Genomic DNA, 20270 nt, shown 5'->3' on the forward strand with positions numbered 1-20270 from the left:
ACATACGGTTGTGCCAATCGGATCGATGTCCCGAGCTTTGTTTGTGGTGTGCACGGTTTTGGAGGAAAGCTATTGTAGCAAATAAATGCACTTGTGTTCCAGGAAGTGTAGGAAATGTGCGCAAATACGATGTGTAATGTGAAATATGGCAATGATACAAAGCGCATGTTCAATTAATTCAAACAAGCTTTGATTTTGTTGTTGTTGAAAACTTGAAAAAGGGACCCTGTTACAGGTTTATTGCCATGTTATATAATGTCGTTGTCAATGGTAGTTCATGAATAATTGTATTGTATTTTTTTTAAGTATGTAAACTGCTAGATCAACTGCTAAACTCGATGAAATTGGAAGTCTACGGATCATTGCTGCAATGAGTACAACAATGATCTATTTTTACGTGTAACCATTTTGATGGAGAAGTAAAATTCATCAGACTAATCGTTATCGTGAGCTCGTTTAAACCGATACAAGGTTAAAATCATGTAACGTTCGATCCGTGCAAAGTTATATTTTCATATTGTCTTTATATAATTATCAAATTTCACAGATTGATCGAAACAAGCATTATGTTGATACATTTTCTTATACGGTATAACGGTAAAACATACGGTATTTTTTTCAATTGAGTTCATTTTAACTTTAGTGGAGCTTCCTTTTTTAAATTATGCTTTCGTCGTATTGAAAGATACTTTAATTTACTCAAAGATATTAACAACAACTAATTTCAATTTTAAATGAGATTTTCTTTGCATTTGAGAAACATGATAAGGTTACATGAACAGATGATAGCTACCAAATGTCTTTGTTTGACGCAAATGGAGGTGCCTGGTAGTTGATGACTAATGACCAGATATAAATCAACAACAATCTGTTTGTTTCTCTTGATTGTATTATATTGTGTTTTGAATTCTATTGCATTGTATATTTATCAGAAAATGTCTGCACAAGGCTATACACTATTGTTTAACCTAGTTTAGTTGTTTTGAGGTAGAGTTGAAGGAAACAGGGAACATATCCTAAAACTGAAACTATCAATGTGATTTTATGTGTTTAATTAACTTTAATGTCAGGTTTGATGAGCACAAATGATGTGCTCAGATGCCTGAAGCTATGTTATACGATAATTCAATGCGTCCTGAATAAGAAAAGATCATATAAATATAAATCCTTATTAGGATTGAAATAATTTTCTAATACTAAACATCAATGAAGATTATTATTCGAAAAATGTTACCCCTATTAAAGAGATCCTTTTTCGATTGTCTGTAACAAACATTTCCAAAAATATTTCATTCATTTTATTGATTTTGAGTAGTTTGGGACTTTGACATACCTACTGTACGCGATCAATTACTTGTGGAAATTTTCCAAATTGATCTTTTAAGACTTGTGTTCAACACATACTTTTGCTTCAGTTCTGTGGGTGTTGGTGAGTTATCGATTTCCTAAAATGTGAAATTACATAAATAAGGAAGTTTCGCTTGTTACAAATAATCGAGGAAACGATCTGCCAAATTGTATTTACAATTTTGAATCTGATCAGACATTAATAAAGCTTCTCTACTTCATCGAGCGCTTTAATTCACTGCAAACTATACCGTTCGCTAAAATGCTCCAGCCACCGACGTACCATCGCAAATACAAGAGCGCAGAATGAGAGGTTAAGCTTACACACCACACCACCACTCAAGATTGAATCAAGACAGGGACGCCATGCGTTTCTAGTTTAGCATTTTGATTACGTTCGGACCCGATGTTCAGATTCATGCTCGAATACTCTACACAATAGCGCTGGTGAACCCGCGTGAACGGCTGATGTGTTCTGCCAAAGCCACGGTCAACTAAACGGAGAGGTGGGATGCATGCGCCCATTCGGTGGCAAAACCTGAACCGCAAATTACCAGCAATTATGCAGCGGGGGATAATTTGCAATCCGGTTCAACATGCAACAGGTACGGTTTGTGATACAATCATCCACAAAACAAAAGTCGCTGCGAATGGTGGTAGTAAGCGAACTCGGAACACTATTGTTCGCCTAGCCACTTAACCATCGTGCAATACCAGGTCTGTCTGGCGCTATACTAAGGACTACAGTTTGTGGGTTTGCATTCAGGCTTAAAGTTTCTCAGAGTTTCTATAAAAATGCAAAAAAACACTATATATTGTATTTTGTTAAATTCAAATATAGGACACGCTGGTGACCATAGTCTCTTTGCTTTCAGCCCACTATCGTTCGCCGAGCGCTCGATGGTGCTGGACGTTTTCAATCTCAAACCAACCTGTAAGCAATAAATATAAATCTGAATAAACCAACCAACTAGATCAACGGAGGGTGCGTTTAGCTTCGGGGCACCAATTGACCTAAATGGATATTTGCTGAACGTCCATCGGATGTTAGAAGTGGAACTGTGCACGGACCGACCTGTACGCAAAGTCGTAAGTGATCACGCTAAATAAACTAGCAAAACACTAGCTAGAACAACTGCAAAAGCGTCGGGTGCATTTATCTGCATGCTACTCAACCGTGATTATCCTTCACAGTTTATCCCAACCATTGCGAACCCGCACTTCCGCCAACCCCACTACGTTATCCTCATGGAGGATGGAGGAAATCGTACATCCCGACACACGATCCTACGTGTGCGTCCTATAGGAAGGATTTTCCCCGCAGCAACACACAAACAAAAAAAAAGAACTGTAACAGCCATTGTGCTTGGAAGCAACAAATGGTGTCCGGTGATAGAGTGGTAGCAATAAAACGGGAAATACATGCCCACCCTCATAATGTATAAAACGCATTGAAAAGGCACAGCACGCAGCGAAATCCAGCACGGCTTTCTACCCAGCACGCAGCGCTAACTGGTGGCGACGGTAATCCAATTAAACGACAAATAATTATTCCGTAAATTGTGATTTAAGTCTCCCCGGTGGTCTCCCCCCGTCCCCACTTTCTCGCCTCGGTGGATCAATCGGAAGCAAGGTTGGGGTAAAAAACCCAACCAACCAGCGCCGGAAGACAAATCCGTTCGACCGGAATCGATAAAAACTCATTAAAAGCTATTTTGCTTCTGACCACTTTCGAAACAAATGGAGGGAGGACTGTTGGAAGGTTTGTTGGGGTGAGATAGGATATATACAAGAGCGATATGGGGAAAGATGCTGCAAGTAAAGAGAAGGGATTAGCAGATAAAAATGGACGAATTGTAAAATGAAATGAACAAAAACAAAAAAAAAAACTACATGATGTGGCCTCCTGCGTCCTATTAGTGCCCGCGTCTTGTGGCGGCTTTCAACTTCCCGAACATGCCATGCGCCGCCGTGGTAAAGGGGCAAATACGCACCAAGTAATAGCAATTAAATGAGCTACCGTTGTGACAATTCACTTCGCCGTCACAATTTACGACACGATGGTTTGACAGTTTAACAACGCACAACAGCAACAGCGAGTTAGGGTGACGTTTTAGTGGGGTATGATTATCGATGCGTACTGGGTGGTAGAGGTAGAACGGAGGGAAGGTTTGCTAATTTTAACGAAAAGCCATCCAACCGTAATGCAGGTGTATCGGTGGGGTATAGGTTGGAACAAGATTAATTGTTCACACCGAAAGCATGCCGTAATTGATCCGATTCGGGGTGGTTCGGATGGTAGATAAGATTTGTGTGACAAGCCGACACCGTCGCGCAGTGTGTACTGGGAGATTTATGATTAAGAATAGCAGGAAAAAGTGGAATTAAATTTGAACACTTTAGGGAACGAGTGACATTTGATGAGATAGAGTGGTGACCAAGTTGAGTGGAAAGCTTTAATATTTAATGTGCATAAATTGTATTAAGTTAGTGATCAGCAAAATATGGTTCACGAGCCGCATTAGGACCTCTGATGGTTCTAGGAGAAAATAGGCAGCATCGGCTTGGCTTGGTGAGTTAAGACGTTAGATCTTATATTATCATAATATAAGTCTCATCAAGTTAAATCTTATCGTGAAAATGTGCCGAAGTTTTATAAATTTTGCCTCTTTATTTCACAAAATTAGCTGACCAATGTGCAGCCTAATATTTTTAATAAAAAAGTGTTTGATAAACACTTACTACAACTTTAAGATAATAGGTATATGATAGTAACCCATTTGCCATAATAAAGTAAAATTAGAAGATTGATTTGTTAATTATTGTTGTTTTTCAATTGATAAAGTATGTATCTTTGAATTGTACTGTAATATAATTACAGTTATTTATTTTTTAATGATATTCGATGGACATAATGTCCAGCTGATCTTTCACTATCTTGATTTTAATTTAGTTTTTCATCGGCATCTTATATGCTACTAATGTTGCCCAATTTACCCTCGACGTTCAAGAGAATAATACTTTATTCTTGAATATTGAGGTGCTAGTATTGTGGTGATAAAACTCACCAAACAAATTAAACTTTATGCACATTGCGGTTCACTGGGGCAGCATAAACACTGGTACTGTGTGGAATACTAAATTTATATCCAAATCTGGGTGTCCGTCCAGAACAAGATCCGTTAAGGAGAACAGGTTAATCCCGTTGCTATGTTGCCATTTTCTGCTCGCTATGACAGTTTAATGAAAAAGTGTTTACAAACAAATAGCTAATATTTAACGTGGAAAAGTGGATGAATTTATTATTAGGAAGATTATGTTGGATAAATTTCTTCCGGTCAATACCTTTTGGAGAATAAAGAAGAAGTTATTGAAGTCTACGTTGTATTCAGATAACCTCATTGTTCGCCATTCCATGGCTACGAATCACTACCGTTTTAAACGTTCCTGCTGGAATAACGAAAAGTTTAACAGTTATAACAGTAGCAGCTCAGAGGTGGAAGGGAACGGACGTGTTTCTCTTGCGTTGCAAAATAGTATCCGAATATTATAGCGATCACTCACTCACACCACTCTACCCGTCATGGGAAAGAGTAGGTCGCTGCGAGGGACACAATCCCTAGCGTCATCCACGCTTAGTGTTGACACACTAATACAAAGTCGGAAGAGGCCAAACAATGAGAATAGCTTCGAGTTACTGGGTCAACTCGACAAAAACGAACCTCGTGCTAAACAAGCTGCTATCAATAATCAGAGTGCTCCAAACTCTAAATCGACAAAGCCTCCACCAATAACGGTTAACAGTACGTCAGTGGCGTATATACATAAGACCATTGTAAACGTCGGTGTAGTACGGTACACCACAAAACCAACCAGACATGGAACAATAGTGCAAGTCGATGAAGTAAAAGACTATAAAAAAGTGATCAACACATTCAAAGAAAGGAATGTAAGCTACCACTCATATCAACTAGAGGAAGACAAAACAACGAAAGTAGTTTTGCATGGTCTATTTGATCTACCAACCAACGAAGTGACAGAACTTCTTAAAGAAGAAAACATCTTCCCAGTGGAGGTAAAGAAACTCCCAATAAAGAACAAGAAGTACGACGAACACGCCGTATATATACTGCACTTCCCTAAAGGCACTGTGAGCCTTCAATTGCTAAAAAATATCAGAGCAGTCAATCATTGCCGAGTAAATTGGGAATACTTCTCAAGCAAACCAGGTCCCATGCAGTGCAAACGCTGTCAACTCTTCGGTCACGGTGCAGCTAACTGTAACCGTGCCAAAAAATGCTATCTATGTGCTGGTGAGCACGATTCGATCATCTGTCCACTAACAGCCGGGTCATCAGCAGGAGACGGACGAGTACCCGCACACAAACTCAAATGCGCAAACTGCGACGGCAACCACACCGCTAGATTCCACGAGTGCTCACAAAGACCGGTTCCCGTAGCCAAAAACACAACACACACAAACCGTAAGTTTGCACCATGCGCCACAGACTTTCCATCACTACCACAAAAACCTCCTCTTCAAGGATGGTGTTGAGTAGCGCTACGATTCGGAAAGTAAATCTTTTGGCAAAACCTTTTTTACATGCACTTTTGATAAGATCGCATAAAAAATTAGTTTTATTTGCTTCCGTATTGTTCGACTTCCTTTTTGCTACTGACCTTTCCTCCACTCTCTCTCTTTCTATCTCTCACACTCTCTCGTTTTGTCGCTCTCATTTCTCTTCTTCTCGCAAATCGCACTCTTTGCGGAAGCAGTTTACCGCGTTCAAAAAAGGCCTATTTACCTTGTCTATAGACCTATATCGGATTCTGCGGTCGTACCTTACACCCCCACCCGTAATCCTGGTCTGGTATCACAGGCCAGTGTTACTTTATATCAACGACCGCTAAATTACACGTCCCTCTTTTAAATATTCCACTTGCAGTTCTTACTAATGCTTGACGGCACCTATCATCTTTAGAAAGTATAACCTCCTCTATAACTCCTCGTATCCATTGTTTTCTGTTTTTTCCTTCTGCTATGAACACTATATCTCCTTTCTTTAAAGGGTTGGACTCGGCGAACCATTTCGATCTATTATTTATGCCTGGCAAATATTCATATATCCACCTCTGCCACAACTGTTCCACGTATAATTGTGATAGCTTATACTTATCGCGAAGCGCTTCTGCATTATTAGGGCTTGCTGAGACCAAATGTGGTTCATTTGGAGATACTCCCCTTAAAAAATTGTTCGGACTTAGCGCGTCCGACGATTCATCCGCCACATACGTTAAAGGTCGCGAGTTTACCAGGTCTTCAGCTTCCGTGATCGACGTAAGAAGGACTTCATCTGTCAATCGCTTTCCTTCTTGTAGAACCTCTAAAGCAGCTTTAACAGTCCGCACCATTCTCTCCCATGAGCCGCCCATATGCGGTGTACCGGGTGGAATGAATCGCCAAGAAGTTCGCGCGTTAGTCAGCTCGTTGGCGCATTCTTCGTCGACCGCCTGCATCCGTTCCACTAGTTCCTTACTGGCTGCCTTCAAATTCGTCCCATTGTCTGAAATAAATTCTGAAGGAGGGCCTCGACGGCAGATAAATCTTCTAATAGCCATTAAACATGACGATGCACTCAAATCGTAGGCTACTTCTAAGTGCACCGCACGTACTACAAGACATGTGAAGAGGACAATCCACCTTTTTTGACGACTGCGACCTACCGTCACCTCGATTGGGCCGAAATAATCGATTCCGACACAGCTGAATGGGCGTTGTGTGTTGCTGATCCTTTCAGGAGGTAATGGTGCCATTCTGGGAACTGCCGGCCGACTTCGCTTGACTTTACACCAAACGCAACCGCTTACGGTTTTTCTCACTGCTGCATTCATATTTATAATGAAGTAACGTTGCTTAAGATCGTTTTTCACTGCCTCTCGAAAAGCATGTCCATGCTTTTCATGGTACCACTGAATGATTTTTCCGGTGATGGAGTGGTGCCTGGGCAGAATGATTGGAAATCTTAAATCAAAAGGAAGTACTTCTTCATTAATGGTGCGCCCTTCCATGCGAATAATTCCATCGCCGTCGATCAATGGTGTTAGGCGATATAACATGCTCGACTTCTCAAGAGGAATCCACTCCTCTGCTGACAAATTCATGTTATGTCTCAATACCTTTAGTTCATCTCCGAAACATTCCGCCTGAGCCATTTTTAAGAGAATACACTCTGCTTTATAATGCTCTTCTTTAGTTAAAGGAACGTTTAATTTTTTCCAATTTGCCGTGATTATTTTCTTCCGCTGTAGTTTGGTTGCTTTAAATGTTTCTAGCTCTTTCCCATCTCGTCTACGTTTACAATTGGATATAAATCTAATCACACATGCCATAGTGCGAATTAGTATAGTCCATTTTGAGATACGTGTCACATCAATGAGGGGTTTCTGGAGATCTACCTCATGGTACAGGTGAATTGCGCGTAATCCTTCTTCAGTGTTTGCGCCAATACTTGGTTGATTTGGCCATTCTAATTCATTTTTGTATAAAAATGCAGGTCCTTTGAGCCATACTGCTTCCGGATCGAAACACCATTCTTTACAACGTTTCGTCAGTTTATCTGCTACATTTTCATTCGAAGGAGTCCAGCGCCAATCCATCACACTCGACGTTTCCAAGATTTCACCAATCCGGAAAGCAACAAAGGGTTTGTATCGATGTTGGTCGGATCGTATCCACGATAATACGGTACGAGAATCGCACCAGAGAAATTGCTTCGTAATTGCCAATCTATGCATTTTCTTTACTGTGTTCACTAACCTTGCGCCTAGAACTGCTGCGCATAGCTCTAACTGTGGAATCGTACGTTCTTTGATAGGTGCTACCTTTGATTTGCTCATCACCAAAGCACACTGGATGCTATCAAAGAACACGGCTCTGAAGTACGCTACACACCCATATGCAGATTGACTAGCATCCACAAACACATGCAATTGAAGCTCTTTGATCTGTTTTGTAGAAAACCCACCAAAATATGCTCGCGGGATTTTAATCGCTTCGATTTTTGGCATCAATTGTCTCCAATTTTCCCAATTTTTTAGCGTCGAATAGTCTATGGGTTCATCCCAATCGCATCCAGTTCTCCATAACTCTTGAACGAGCATTTTTCCTAACACTGTGAATGGTGTCAGGTATCCCATTGGATCAAACAGCGACATCACGCAACTGACAACTATTCTCTTCGAAGGGTGATCATTTTCATAAGCTTTAGAAGGTGGTGCGAATTGAAATGTGTCATCCTTTACATTCCACATTATGCCCAGAACTCGATCAACTTTCGTAATACGCTCTGAACATTTCTCTTTAAATTGGATTGATAGCGCAGGATTTTGTTCTCCCATGTCCTCGCTAAATCCTTTTCCATTACTGACCCAATTTCGTATATGGAAACCACCTTTTGAGTGTACATATGTTACTTGCTTTGCCAATCGTACTGCTTGTTCTATTGAATCCGCACTATCATAATAGTCATCAACGTAGTGTCGGTTCTTTATTGCATCGCAAGCTTCAGGATATGTCTCACTATACTCGTCGGCATTCTTATTTTTTACAAACTGTGCCGAACATGGCGAGCATGTTGATCCGAAGGTGGCAACATCCATAACGTATGTTATTGGTTTCTCATTTTCTGGGTCAGGGAACAAGAATCTTTGAGCTTGTTTATCTTCCTTTCTAATTGCAATTTGGTGGTACATCTCTTTGATATCTCCACCAAATCCAATTGGACCTTCTCTGAAGGGACATATAACCGATGGCAGCGAGCAAAGCATATCAGGGCCCTTTAGCAATTCCGTGTTCAAAGACACACCTCTAACGGTTGCAGCTGCATCCCAAACTAATCTGAGTTTTCCTGGTTTGTTTGGGTTTTTTACCACATTAAGTGGGAGATACCATACTGAAGCAGGGTCCGTTTCATCTAACTCTTTTTTAGTCACCTTATGAGCATAATTCTTTAATTCATACTCTTCTATCATCTTATGTATGGCTTCTTCCAGTTCCTTGTCCTTCGCCATTTTTCGTTTCAAACCATCTAAACGCCCTTTTGCCATTTGGAAACTGTCAGGAAACTTTCGTTCATCTGATTTCCAAAGGAGTCCCGTCTCAAATCTGTCACCTATACGCACCGTGGTCGCTTGCAAGATATCGTTCGCTCTGCGATCTTCTTTAGCTACTGGCAGCTTGGCTCCAAGAACGTCAGAATTTTCTAAAGTGTATTGCATTCTTAAAACGTCATACAGCTCTTCGTTGGTAACTGGAACGATAGTATGGTAATTAATGCGTTCATTTGGTATATTGCTTACCGTACTCTTCGGGCCATAAATTGACCAACCGATCTTGCTTTTCACGGCGATTGGCTCTCCTGGCTTGCCAATTTTCGACTCCATCGGGGCAAATAAATGCAGGTTGTCCAGTCCTAGCAGTATCCTCACGGGCTCATTTGCCGCCTCTTCAATTGGCACACCTTTCAGGTGTGGGTATTGCTGCTGTAGATAACGATAGGACTCTCTTTGAGAAGGAAGCACAAGCTTTTCCACGGTTCGTGCTCCCTTTAGTAGAAAGCTCTCTGATGATCCTCTTGTGGATAAAACGACATCGATTTTCCTTGACTTATCTTCCCGTCGTTCGACGTCTGCACTCCAGCTCACCACTAGCGGCTCATTTACGCCTTGAATGCCAAGCGCATCAGCAACTTCATCCTCAACAAATGTTCCCGAAGCCCCTTCGTCCAGAAAGGCCACCGTATCATAAGTACGATCACCCGCCGATAACGTAACTGGCATCGTTCGAAAAACCGTGGAAGGATATTTTCCACGATGTGCGTTGCACGCAGCTTCCACTAGGGTAGACGTCTGATGCAGCAAAGGATGCTGGTGATCGTTGCATCCCTCAAACCCGCATGCACGCCTAAACCGACACACAGCTCTTCCGTGATTGTTCAGACAGTTCTCGCATAACGAATTTTTCCTTACGTAGTCCAGCCGGCTTAGTACTGAAAGATTCTTAAATTCGTTACATTCTCTCACCTTGTGCGCAATGCTGTTGCAAACGTAGCACTTTTTGACGTCCCTGTTTTCGATCGCATGATGATTTAGGTTTGCACGGGTCCCGGAACGGAAATTTCCTCTGTTGGTCTTGTAGCTTCCGAAATCCTTCACTTCCGTGATATCCTCCGTAAGGGCAGTCAGGTAGCTTGAAAACACTTGTAGAGATTTTCCACGCCTATGCCGTTTATATCTTACCCAATCCAACTGGTAACCTGGAGGGAGCTTCTCCTCCAGCTCTTCGACGAGCAAAGGATTGCTTAAATGCTCCGTCAGCTTCGCACCCACGATGTGTCCGACCAATTGTTTTACTGCGAGTCCGAAATTTATAAACGTCTCCAGTCGATCAGCATCCGGAGCAGGTACAGCTCGAACCTTGCGTAACAGCGCCTTCAGGATACGACGAGGTTTCCCAAATAAATTTCGCAGCTCCTTTATCATGTCCGGAACAGCATCCGCGAGCATCAACGTTCCATTTACCGCTTCCAATGCATCTCCACTTAGGCTTTGTCTCAATCGTTGTAAGTTTTCGAGGTTAGAAAAGCCACATGCTTTTGTCGTGTCCTCGAAACAGCTGATGAACGCCGGCCAATCCTCGGGGGCACCACTAAACGGGGGTAATGGCATCGATAAACGTTTACGTGCCGACTCTTGACGACGCGTAAGGGGTTTTTCTTCAACCTCCGTTTTCACATCACTTTCAACGAGCTCACGATCACCGCTAGATAAATCCTCACTCGCCGTGCTGCGCTCATCCTCATCCATCTCCTTTGTTGCACTACGACTTGTCACGCAAGGGTTATCAACGGGACGACGTTGATTGCGTTTCAATTTGGAAACCTTCAAACGCAAATTCTCAATCTCGTTATCTTTCTCTCGTATCTCTGCGTCGTATTTGGCTACAAGCGCATTGATGCTTTTCTCCTTGCTCGATTTCGTTTTACTTCTTTTCTCACCGTTTAGCTTCAATTGCTGCGCACCACGTGTCTGCTTAGTGGTGTGCGTCTGCTGCGCCGATTCTCCTTTCTCGATCATCTCCACTCTCGCTGCAACGGCCAATACGGCATCCACAACGTCGCCGGTCTCGTTCTTACTTTCGGGAATACGCTGCGTCGTCGGCTTCGATTCCCGTGACTGTCCAGCCTCTTCGTCGTGCTCCGTTTTGCGTTCCATCGTCTGGCAGAACAAGCACTCGATGCAGGTAGAGATTCACGATCACTTTTAGTATTGTGGTAACAAACTAATTTTTTATTGTTGAGTAGCGCTACGATTCGGAAAGTAAATCTTTTGGCAAAACCTTTTTTACATGCACTTTTGATAAGATCGCATAAAAAATTAGTTTTATTTGCTTCCGTATTGTTCGACTTCCTTTTTGCTACTGACCTTTCCTCCACTCTCTCTCTTTCTATCTCTCACACTCTCTCGTTTTGTCGCTCTCATTTCTCTTCTTCTCGCAAATCGCACTCTTTGCGGAAGCAGTTTACCGCGTTCAAGAAAGGCCTATTTACCTTGTCTATAGACCTATATCGGATTCTGCGGTCGTACCTTACAGATGGACTCAAAGGGTTCAAACTAATACAAACCAGCAACGATACGCTAACACTAACAACGACCTGTTCGACAGGACTGAAATCTTACCGATAATAGAAGAAGTTATCTGCAATCTCGCACCATGCAAATCGAAGCAAGAACAGTTGATGACAATTTTTGCCATCGTAACAAAATACTGCATGACATCTAAATGATCAATGATGCTCTCAAAATATCATACTGGAATGCCAATAGTGTCCAAAACAAGCGTATTGAAATAGTAGATTACATAGAAAAATTTAATATAGACGTATTATTGATTAGTGAAACATACTTAAAGCCGAATATAAGTTTTTACATTCCTAATTATAAAGTGCATAGGTTTGATAGAATTACAGGAGATAAGGGCGGTGTAGCTATATTGATTAAAAATGAAATAAAACATAGGTTAATGAACTCTCTTAATCTTAAAGTGTTAGAAGCTATAGCAATCTCAATAGAAACACCAGGTGGAAATTTAACACTCATATCTGTATACAATCCGGGTGCAAACAAAAACTTGATAGCTTTCAAAAATGATGTTGGTAACCTAACTAGACACAATCAAAACTACATTATTTGCGGAGACCTGAATGCAAGACACAAATATTGGAATTGTTTATCTTCTAACTCAGCTGGAAAGGTCCTGTTTGATAAAATGCAAACTGGATTATTTTCGATACACTGGCCGAACTCCCCCACCTTTTATTCATCAGACCCCAAAAAGTCCCCTTCAACCTTGGACTTAATACTAACCAATATCTCACACAATATTTCTGACCCAAAAACTGTTACCCAACTATCATCAGATCATCTCCCAGTAGTTTTCAAAATCCTTCGTACTAAACCAATAGCCATACCAAACAGATCAATATTTAATTATAGAGCTGCCAACTGGGAGTCATTTCAGAATCACATAAACAATAACATAGATTTGACCGAACTAAACCTTCAAAGCATAAAACATCCTAAACAACTAGACCATATGATCAAAAATATTAATAACTATATAACTGAAGCTCATAATATTGCAGTACCAAGGATTAAGCCAAGCCTTTACAATATTCAAATCCCACAGTTTATAAAAGATTTAATTACAAGAAGAAACCTTATACGACGCAAATGGCAAAGACATAGAAAATGTAATAGTCTAAAACAAACATACACTAGCCTAAATGTAAGAATTCAATATGAACTAGATTTACTTCGTAATGATTCGTGGTCTCAGAATCTCATTAAGATTAACCAACATACAAATAACAACGACAAAATGTGGAAATTCGTTAAAATAGTTAAAAACAAACAAAGTTCTATGCCACCATTAAAAGTAGATAACAAAATTCACATATCACCTGAAGAAAAATGTGAATTAATTAAAAAGCAATTTGAATCTGCCCATAAAATTACTAACGATTTGATCAGTCCCATGGAAAATAAAGTAAATTCAACGGTTAGAAGATTCTTAAAAACTAATCGTTCGCTCAGCCTTGACAACACCTTATTGAGTTCTCCAGCAGAGCTAATGAAAATAACAAAAAATCTTCATAACAAGAATGCCACTGGCACTGATATGATTGATAACAAATGTCTCAAAAGGCTTCCCATAAAGGCAATTATTTATTTGAATTTTATATTTAATGATTGTTTCAAAATTGGATATTTCCCTACCCACTGGAAACAAGCCAAAATAATAGCTATCCCTAAAGCTGGTAAAGATAAATCCCTACCGGAAAGTTACCGTCCTATTAGTTTGCTAAGTAGTATAGGTAAAATATTTGAAAAGTTAATCGCGAACAGAATTCGAGTTCACACGGAAGCTCACAACATTATTCCTGCATCTCAATTTGGTTTTCAACCGTCCCTTTCAACAACACATCAGTTAGACAGACTCACCAAATCAATAAAGTACAATAGAACTACAAAAAAATCAACCGGAATGGTTCTTCTGGATAGTGAAAAAGCTTTTGATACCATATGGCATAAAGGTTTATTATTTAAGCTTATTTCCTATGGTTATCCAATTACGCTCATTAAACTTATTGAATCATTCCTATCCAACAGGAAAAACAAGGTTCACATTTCGAATACAACATCAAATAGCTTCACTCCTGTGGCAGGGGTGCCACAAGGTAGTATTCTTTTCCCCTTACTTTTCAACATATTTATTGCAGACATTCCTAAAATGAAAAATTGCACTCAATACTTATACGCAGATGACTTTGCTGTGACGAGTACTGCCAAACATCCAAAAACTATTATAAAATCACTCAACAAATCACTAGCCTTGTATAGCAAGTACTGTCGAGTTTTTAAGTTAAAAATTAATGGATCTAAAACAGAGGCCATATTCTTCACACGATATGTAAGTCATCGAAAAACTCCAAACAGCAATTTGATGATAGATGGTGTATCAGTGCCTTGGAGTAATAAAGTGAAATATTTAGGGGTACTCCTAGACAAACGTTTAACATTCAAGTATCATATCGAAAATGTAATAACGAAAGCTGAAAAAACAATTAAAATATTATACACTTTCTTGCACAGGAAATCCAAGTTAAATCTAAAAAACAAGCTATTAATTTACTATTGTTTTATTAGGCCATTGTTAATCTACGCTTGTCCAGTATGGAATAAGATTGCCAAAACACATATAAAAAGCCTTCAAGTACTCCAAAATAAAGTACTAAAAATGATTGTTAACGTTCCACCTTGGTTTAGAACTTCAACTCTACATTCCTACACAAACACCGAATTACTAACTAGCATTATAATAAAACATAATTCAAAATATAGAGTTAAATGCAACAACAGCACCCGCCAGGTAATACGTGAATTAAACAGAATCTAGGAAGATTTTAGGTTAGTTATATTTAGTTAGATTGTAAGTTAGGATAGAATTAGATTAGAAACAAATTATTTTTGCAGGGGGTTTTTTATAAATTTTTCCCTCTAGAAAATTTAAAGGCATATAATTATCTAAAATACAAATCGGCAAAGCCAACAGAAAAATTAGTAAAACCAATGAGGAGAGTATGCATACGGACCCATTGTAAAAATGCACAATGTAATAACATTTTCATGTACAAACCAAACAATAAAGCTACTACTACTACTACTACTACTACTACTTAACAGGCATAAAACAGCACAGTACATTTTTCAACTGGGTAAAAGAAGTCCTATTTACTTTCAATTAAACACTGGGAGTAAAATGAAACATCCAATCGTCCCACACTGGTACAATATGCATACCATCCTTTGCTTATAATGTTATTATCGATCAAAGAATTTTTGCAATCAGGAGCAACAAATGAGTTCAAAATAGCAAAAAAGACTCCCATTCGCTCCATAGCAACGACCATAAACAATGTTTAATTTAACTGTCAAAATTTTCTCATGGCTTTCTGTCAATTTGTTCTAAACGCATCGATCTGTTCTCTTTCGTGGACCTTGGTCCAGAAGCAAAAAAAATCAAACGAATAAGGAACGTCAATTTCGCTAGCTAGGAGATTAACAATATAAGTATCATAGGCTACTATAATTAGTTAGAATACTGTAATTAGTTCAATTATTTTTTAATTGTACATATGAAAATTAACTGGAATGTTATAACTAAATAGTTGCATACACATTTCTTTCTTCTGTTAACATCATTTAACACCAGCTGAAGCACAAACAATCACGCAATGAATATAATGTGTTGTATTGTTCTATTTGAAATGAGTTACAATATTTTGGAGCATTTTATTGCTTTTTTGCCTTTTTTATACATTTTTTGCATTTGTTTTTAGGCTTAAACAATCTAGGTAGTTTACCGTGTGGTTTTGTGTGAAGTGTTTACATGATATCAGCTGTCAAACTCCATATAAAAAAAACTGGCTATAATAATAAAGGGCTCCAAATTATTTTCAAAGACATTTTGTTATAGATTCATGGAAAGTTCAATCGATTCTTGGGCTGCAGTAAATGACGTCCTCTGTGACTGGCACAACAACTTTTGTGAGTTTGATTGAATTCTATTCTACTTAAATTTTGTCAAAATTTAATTTAATCTCAGATTTAAAAGACTTTGCTAATCTCGTGCCGTACCGTTCCAAAATCTCAATGTTCAATGTTCACCCTCAAATCATAGCGTTTTTTTAAATAAACCCTCAACACGATGTTGTGTGTGTGTGTCTTGAAGTTTTTGCTAAAAATAAAAGTGTAAACCATCGAATTCACTCACCGAACAGTGAAAACAATCTAATATTTCACTTGGCTTAAAACTTTGCAATGCGCTGCAACATAGACACTCTATGCCATGTGAATGAAGCAAGCTCTCGCCAGCTCTAAACTAACCCATACCCTCTAACCATTAACGCCACAAGCACTGCTAAGGGTTTGGACGGACGGAAAAGTTGTTGCTTCGTGGGTCCGCATTTTGGGTGTAATGTTTTTCTTAGTCTAGAGTCAACATTTTCCTTTCACCCGAACCAAAAAGCATCAGATGGCTTAATGTTTCGGGGCCAAAATCCGCAAAGAGGTAACTTTCGGTAAGATTATTCCAACAGCAGGCGAGTGAGGTTTTGCGATAGTAGCAGGAATGGTTCTTGGAGTAATTATTTAAACATGATTTTTATAAAGTTGTTTCGTAAATCTTTGTTCAGTTAAATGCGATCAATTTTGGTAGATACACAAAACACATTAATTATTGTAGATAGAATCCTTCCTGTTTCGGCTAAATTAAAATGAGGTGGATGACTACACCTCAATTCTTCTACAAAATGTGTCACAAGTGAAGAACTTACCTGCGTCACTTACAGCTCTTCACCCGCACAACCATCAACAAATCTGCTTGGGCCGGAAGAAAGAAAAGGCATACATCTTCAAAGCCAAAGATTGTCAGGGATTTTGTCGGGTAATGGTGTCTGTAAACCACAAAACCACTGTTGAAAGGATGGCAGCCAAACTGAAGGTTAAAGGATTAGCAACATCAAACGAAAGCTGCAAAACCACTAGCACCGGCTAAAAGTGTCCAAAGAAATGGATAGTTGGAAAATATATGAAACGATGATGCATTCGTTTTTGGAAATGATAAGAGCAACAGTGTGACTGTATATGCGTGACTGCATTGTCACAAAGAAACAAAGAAAGAATGCGCTCCCCGAAAGGTAGTGTGGACATGTAATGCAATGTAGCAAAACAGCGTATCTGGATGCTTTGTAACAACCTTTCCTATTCGTTTTACGCATGTAGAGCAATGCCATATAAGTATCCGAAAATGGTCAACAGCTACAGCAAAGCTTCCATCGGTGCTGATGAAAAGGTTAAGAGCTTGCTTCCACCACTAAAACCTAACCCCCGTTTCATTCCGAGAAGCATTCTTATGGGCCTTTCCGTGCTGTTGTGAACCTGTGCTGGGTGGGTTTCACAGAAACAGACCAATTTCTTACACCGAATCCACTGTTCGTAATCGTTATTGGAATGAGAAATGAAATTGTTAATAATTTATCGCCAGCATGGTCCTAGGATGGGTTGGCCGTTCTTTCCCCCACCCGGCCAAGCATGATTAGAAATTCATGGGAAAATAAATGTTTTACACTAAAACCCAAACAGCACCGTGTAAAAGAGAGCGTGTGTGTGTGTGTGTACTGGGGCAAGTGGAAAAGACTACTAAACCACCGACTATACTTACAATGCCGCACTGCCAAAGTAGCGCCAACGGCTAAGCAACGGCTAAGGATATGGGCCATCCGGCCGATCTGCCACGTTGAACCACCTTGGCAGTGGTAGTGCTCAGGTGCAAAACTATTTATTTATACCTTGGGATGAATTTGCTACTCTTCAACCCTCCCCACTCCATCCCGGGGGGGGAAAACGAATATGCTTCTTTTTTCTTTTTATTCAGGATGCCTTGTGTAAATGAACGGTGGTAAGCCTGAAATTCAAGCTAAACGCGAAAATTCACTCATACCCACAGTCCAATATATCTATGAAGAGAGGAGGTTGGGGAAGGGTGGCCAAAGCAATAGCATAAAAATAGTGATGCAGCAAGAAATGGCGCTTCGACGCGCCCCTTCGGCTACGTAACGAGACCGAGCAACAGAAAAATGGCACCTTTCCACGGACGTCTATTCCCGCCGGGAGACACAAACAAATCCAGCAAAACGAACCCTACCACACTACCGGGTGAGTGTGTGTGTTCTCACCACACGTGAGATCGTTCGCTACTTTTCGCGCTTGATTCGATTTCGACCGGGCGTAACATGGCACGCGGTTCGATGCGGTGGGTTGCACCTCGTATCCGGGTTTGATCGTGGGCCGGGCCCGAAGAGGCTGGTACCGGGGCCAACCGGGAGGGAAATTACTATAGATTTATCTTCCTTAGTCTCATCTTGGATATCATTTTTCTCGGCTTTATGAGCGAAAGAGGGCACCCCGGATTCGGAGACGAACGGTTGATGTGAGACTGTGTCGTTGCGGTCCAGTCATCGGGTGGAGATGCTGGATGATGATATTTTATGGTAAATTACCGACCGTTTTCACCGTGATGAGGTGATAACTTTGGAGGTGGTCTGGGGGAGCGGGCGTGTTAACGTGTCGTCGCCGGTTGACCCTACAGTGCCGATGGGATGATGGGTTTGGGGTATCTAGTTTTATTTCACCCATACAGCGTAAATCTTCGACCATCAATTGGGTTTGCTGATGAGGTATTTGAATGTGCTGGATGTAATTGAGGTACAGGATGGTGATTTGCAGTATAGTATGTTATACATGGACCAAAGCGTATTGATCAGATCTGCGAGCAATATTGATTTTCTCCAAACCTATCGATCATATAATTTCTAACAACGCCAAAATCGAAGATTCGATGAAGTGAGATTCTCTCCAAAAAAAAAAAAAAACAAAGATCTGTCAATAATAAAGATTCTATTTCTTATTTACATAGAACCGCACCCGTAGGCTAGTTACAATAAGATGTATCTAAATTGAACTATGAAATATTCGTGATTTAAACAATTTATCAATTTTTTTTAAACATCTGAAACAAATCGGTTTGATATTTAATGCTTCCAGTCTTTGTATTCATTGTACGGCGTAAAAAATATAATGACAATGGAAGAGCCGCTATAATGACGAGCTATACGAGATGTAGGTGGGCTGGCCATGTTGTATGCATGGAAACGGACGACCCAGCCCGTAAAGTCATTTTAGGCCGTCCGCAAGGACAGAGGAGGCATGGTAGGCCCAAATTGAAGTGGCAAGATGGCGTGGAGGCGTCCGCCATTAAGGCCGGGATAACGGACTGGCAGACGAAGGCGCGAGACCGTGAGCGGTTTCGGTCACTCCTGATGCAGGCCAAGACCGCAAAGCGGTTGTAGCGCCGATTAAGTAAGTAGGTAAAAAATATAATAATCAATTTAATATTCAAAGAGACGAGATAAACATAAAATAATGGATTAAAAGGAACATAGTTGTAATAAACATCTCATATTCTAGTTTACAAAATCTCCCCAACAAATGCCTTACACCATTATGCGTGGTCTCTTTGGTGCGTGGTGCAAACAATATTGATCAATAAATTCGAAAACCGTTTTCATAGTTATCGTTCGCATATCGCGAATAGAATATCCTCCTTTTAAAGATCATTTAAAAAGTGTTTAGCTTTAGAGTCTGTTGTTCTTTTTCATTTAATATTTGCCCCAGCCTAAGTGTCAGTCACCTAAAATTGACTCAATCATCGCGGTCGCGCGGGTATTATATACCTATATCAAACGCCAAACGCGTGATGGCATCGTGTCCGTTGGATGAGGATAAAAATGCAGTTTTTTTAGTATGGCTGACGTATAACGCAATGCAGCAGACGCAGTCGCAAGATATATATGTGTAAAAAAACAATTTGAAAACAAATAGCGCTCAAATGCATAAACGAGGCGGCACGTGAAATGTTTCAATAGAACGGTGTTGCTTTTTTTGCAAAAAATGTCTCAGGTTAGAATAAAAAAAAACAACTTCATGCTGGTCAAAATGATGTTTTTCAATTGCTTTTAAATCGTTTTAACTTAACACGTGGTGTACAATAGGAGTAGTTATTTTCGAATTAATTAAAAATAATCGAAGATCTGTTCAGGGGCCAGTAATATTCTAAAATTGGAAAAATATTACTATGTCGTTAAATATTTAAATAGATTATGGTATCCTAGACCAGCGCTTCCCAACCTTTATAGAATCACGGACCACTTGCATTTGAAAATACATTTGCTGCGGCCGCAAAT

At 40.0% G+C, this 20270-nt stretch overlaps 2 protein-coding genes across 3 annotated transcripts in view; both read right to left on the bottom strand.

Annotated features, from left to right (window-relative positions):
• The window catches only part of LOC1278776 (polypyrimidine tract-binding protein 2), a 272767-nt gene that overhangs the window by 246548 nt on the left and 5949 nt on the right, over positions 1-20270 (bottom strand). The gene's annotated exons all lie outside the window — the stretch shown is intronic.
• On the bottom strand, positions 9627-11619 carry LOC133392089 (uncharacterized). Its single transcript, XM_061650381.1, has 2 exons — positions 10375-11619; positions 9627-9656 (listed from the first exon to the last, which is right to left on the bottom strand). Exons 1-2 carry the CDS (start codon positions 11617-11619, stop codon positions 9627-9629), a joined length of 1275 nt encoding a protein of 424 aa, XP_061506365.1.

Source organism: Anopheles gambiae, chromosome 2 (genome assembly GCF_943734735.2).
Source record: "Anopheles gambiae chromosome 2, idAnoGambNW_F1_1, whole genome shotgun sequence".
Lineage (NCBI taxonomy): Eukaryota > Metazoa > Arthropoda > Insecta > Diptera > Culicidae > Anopheles > Anopheles gambiae.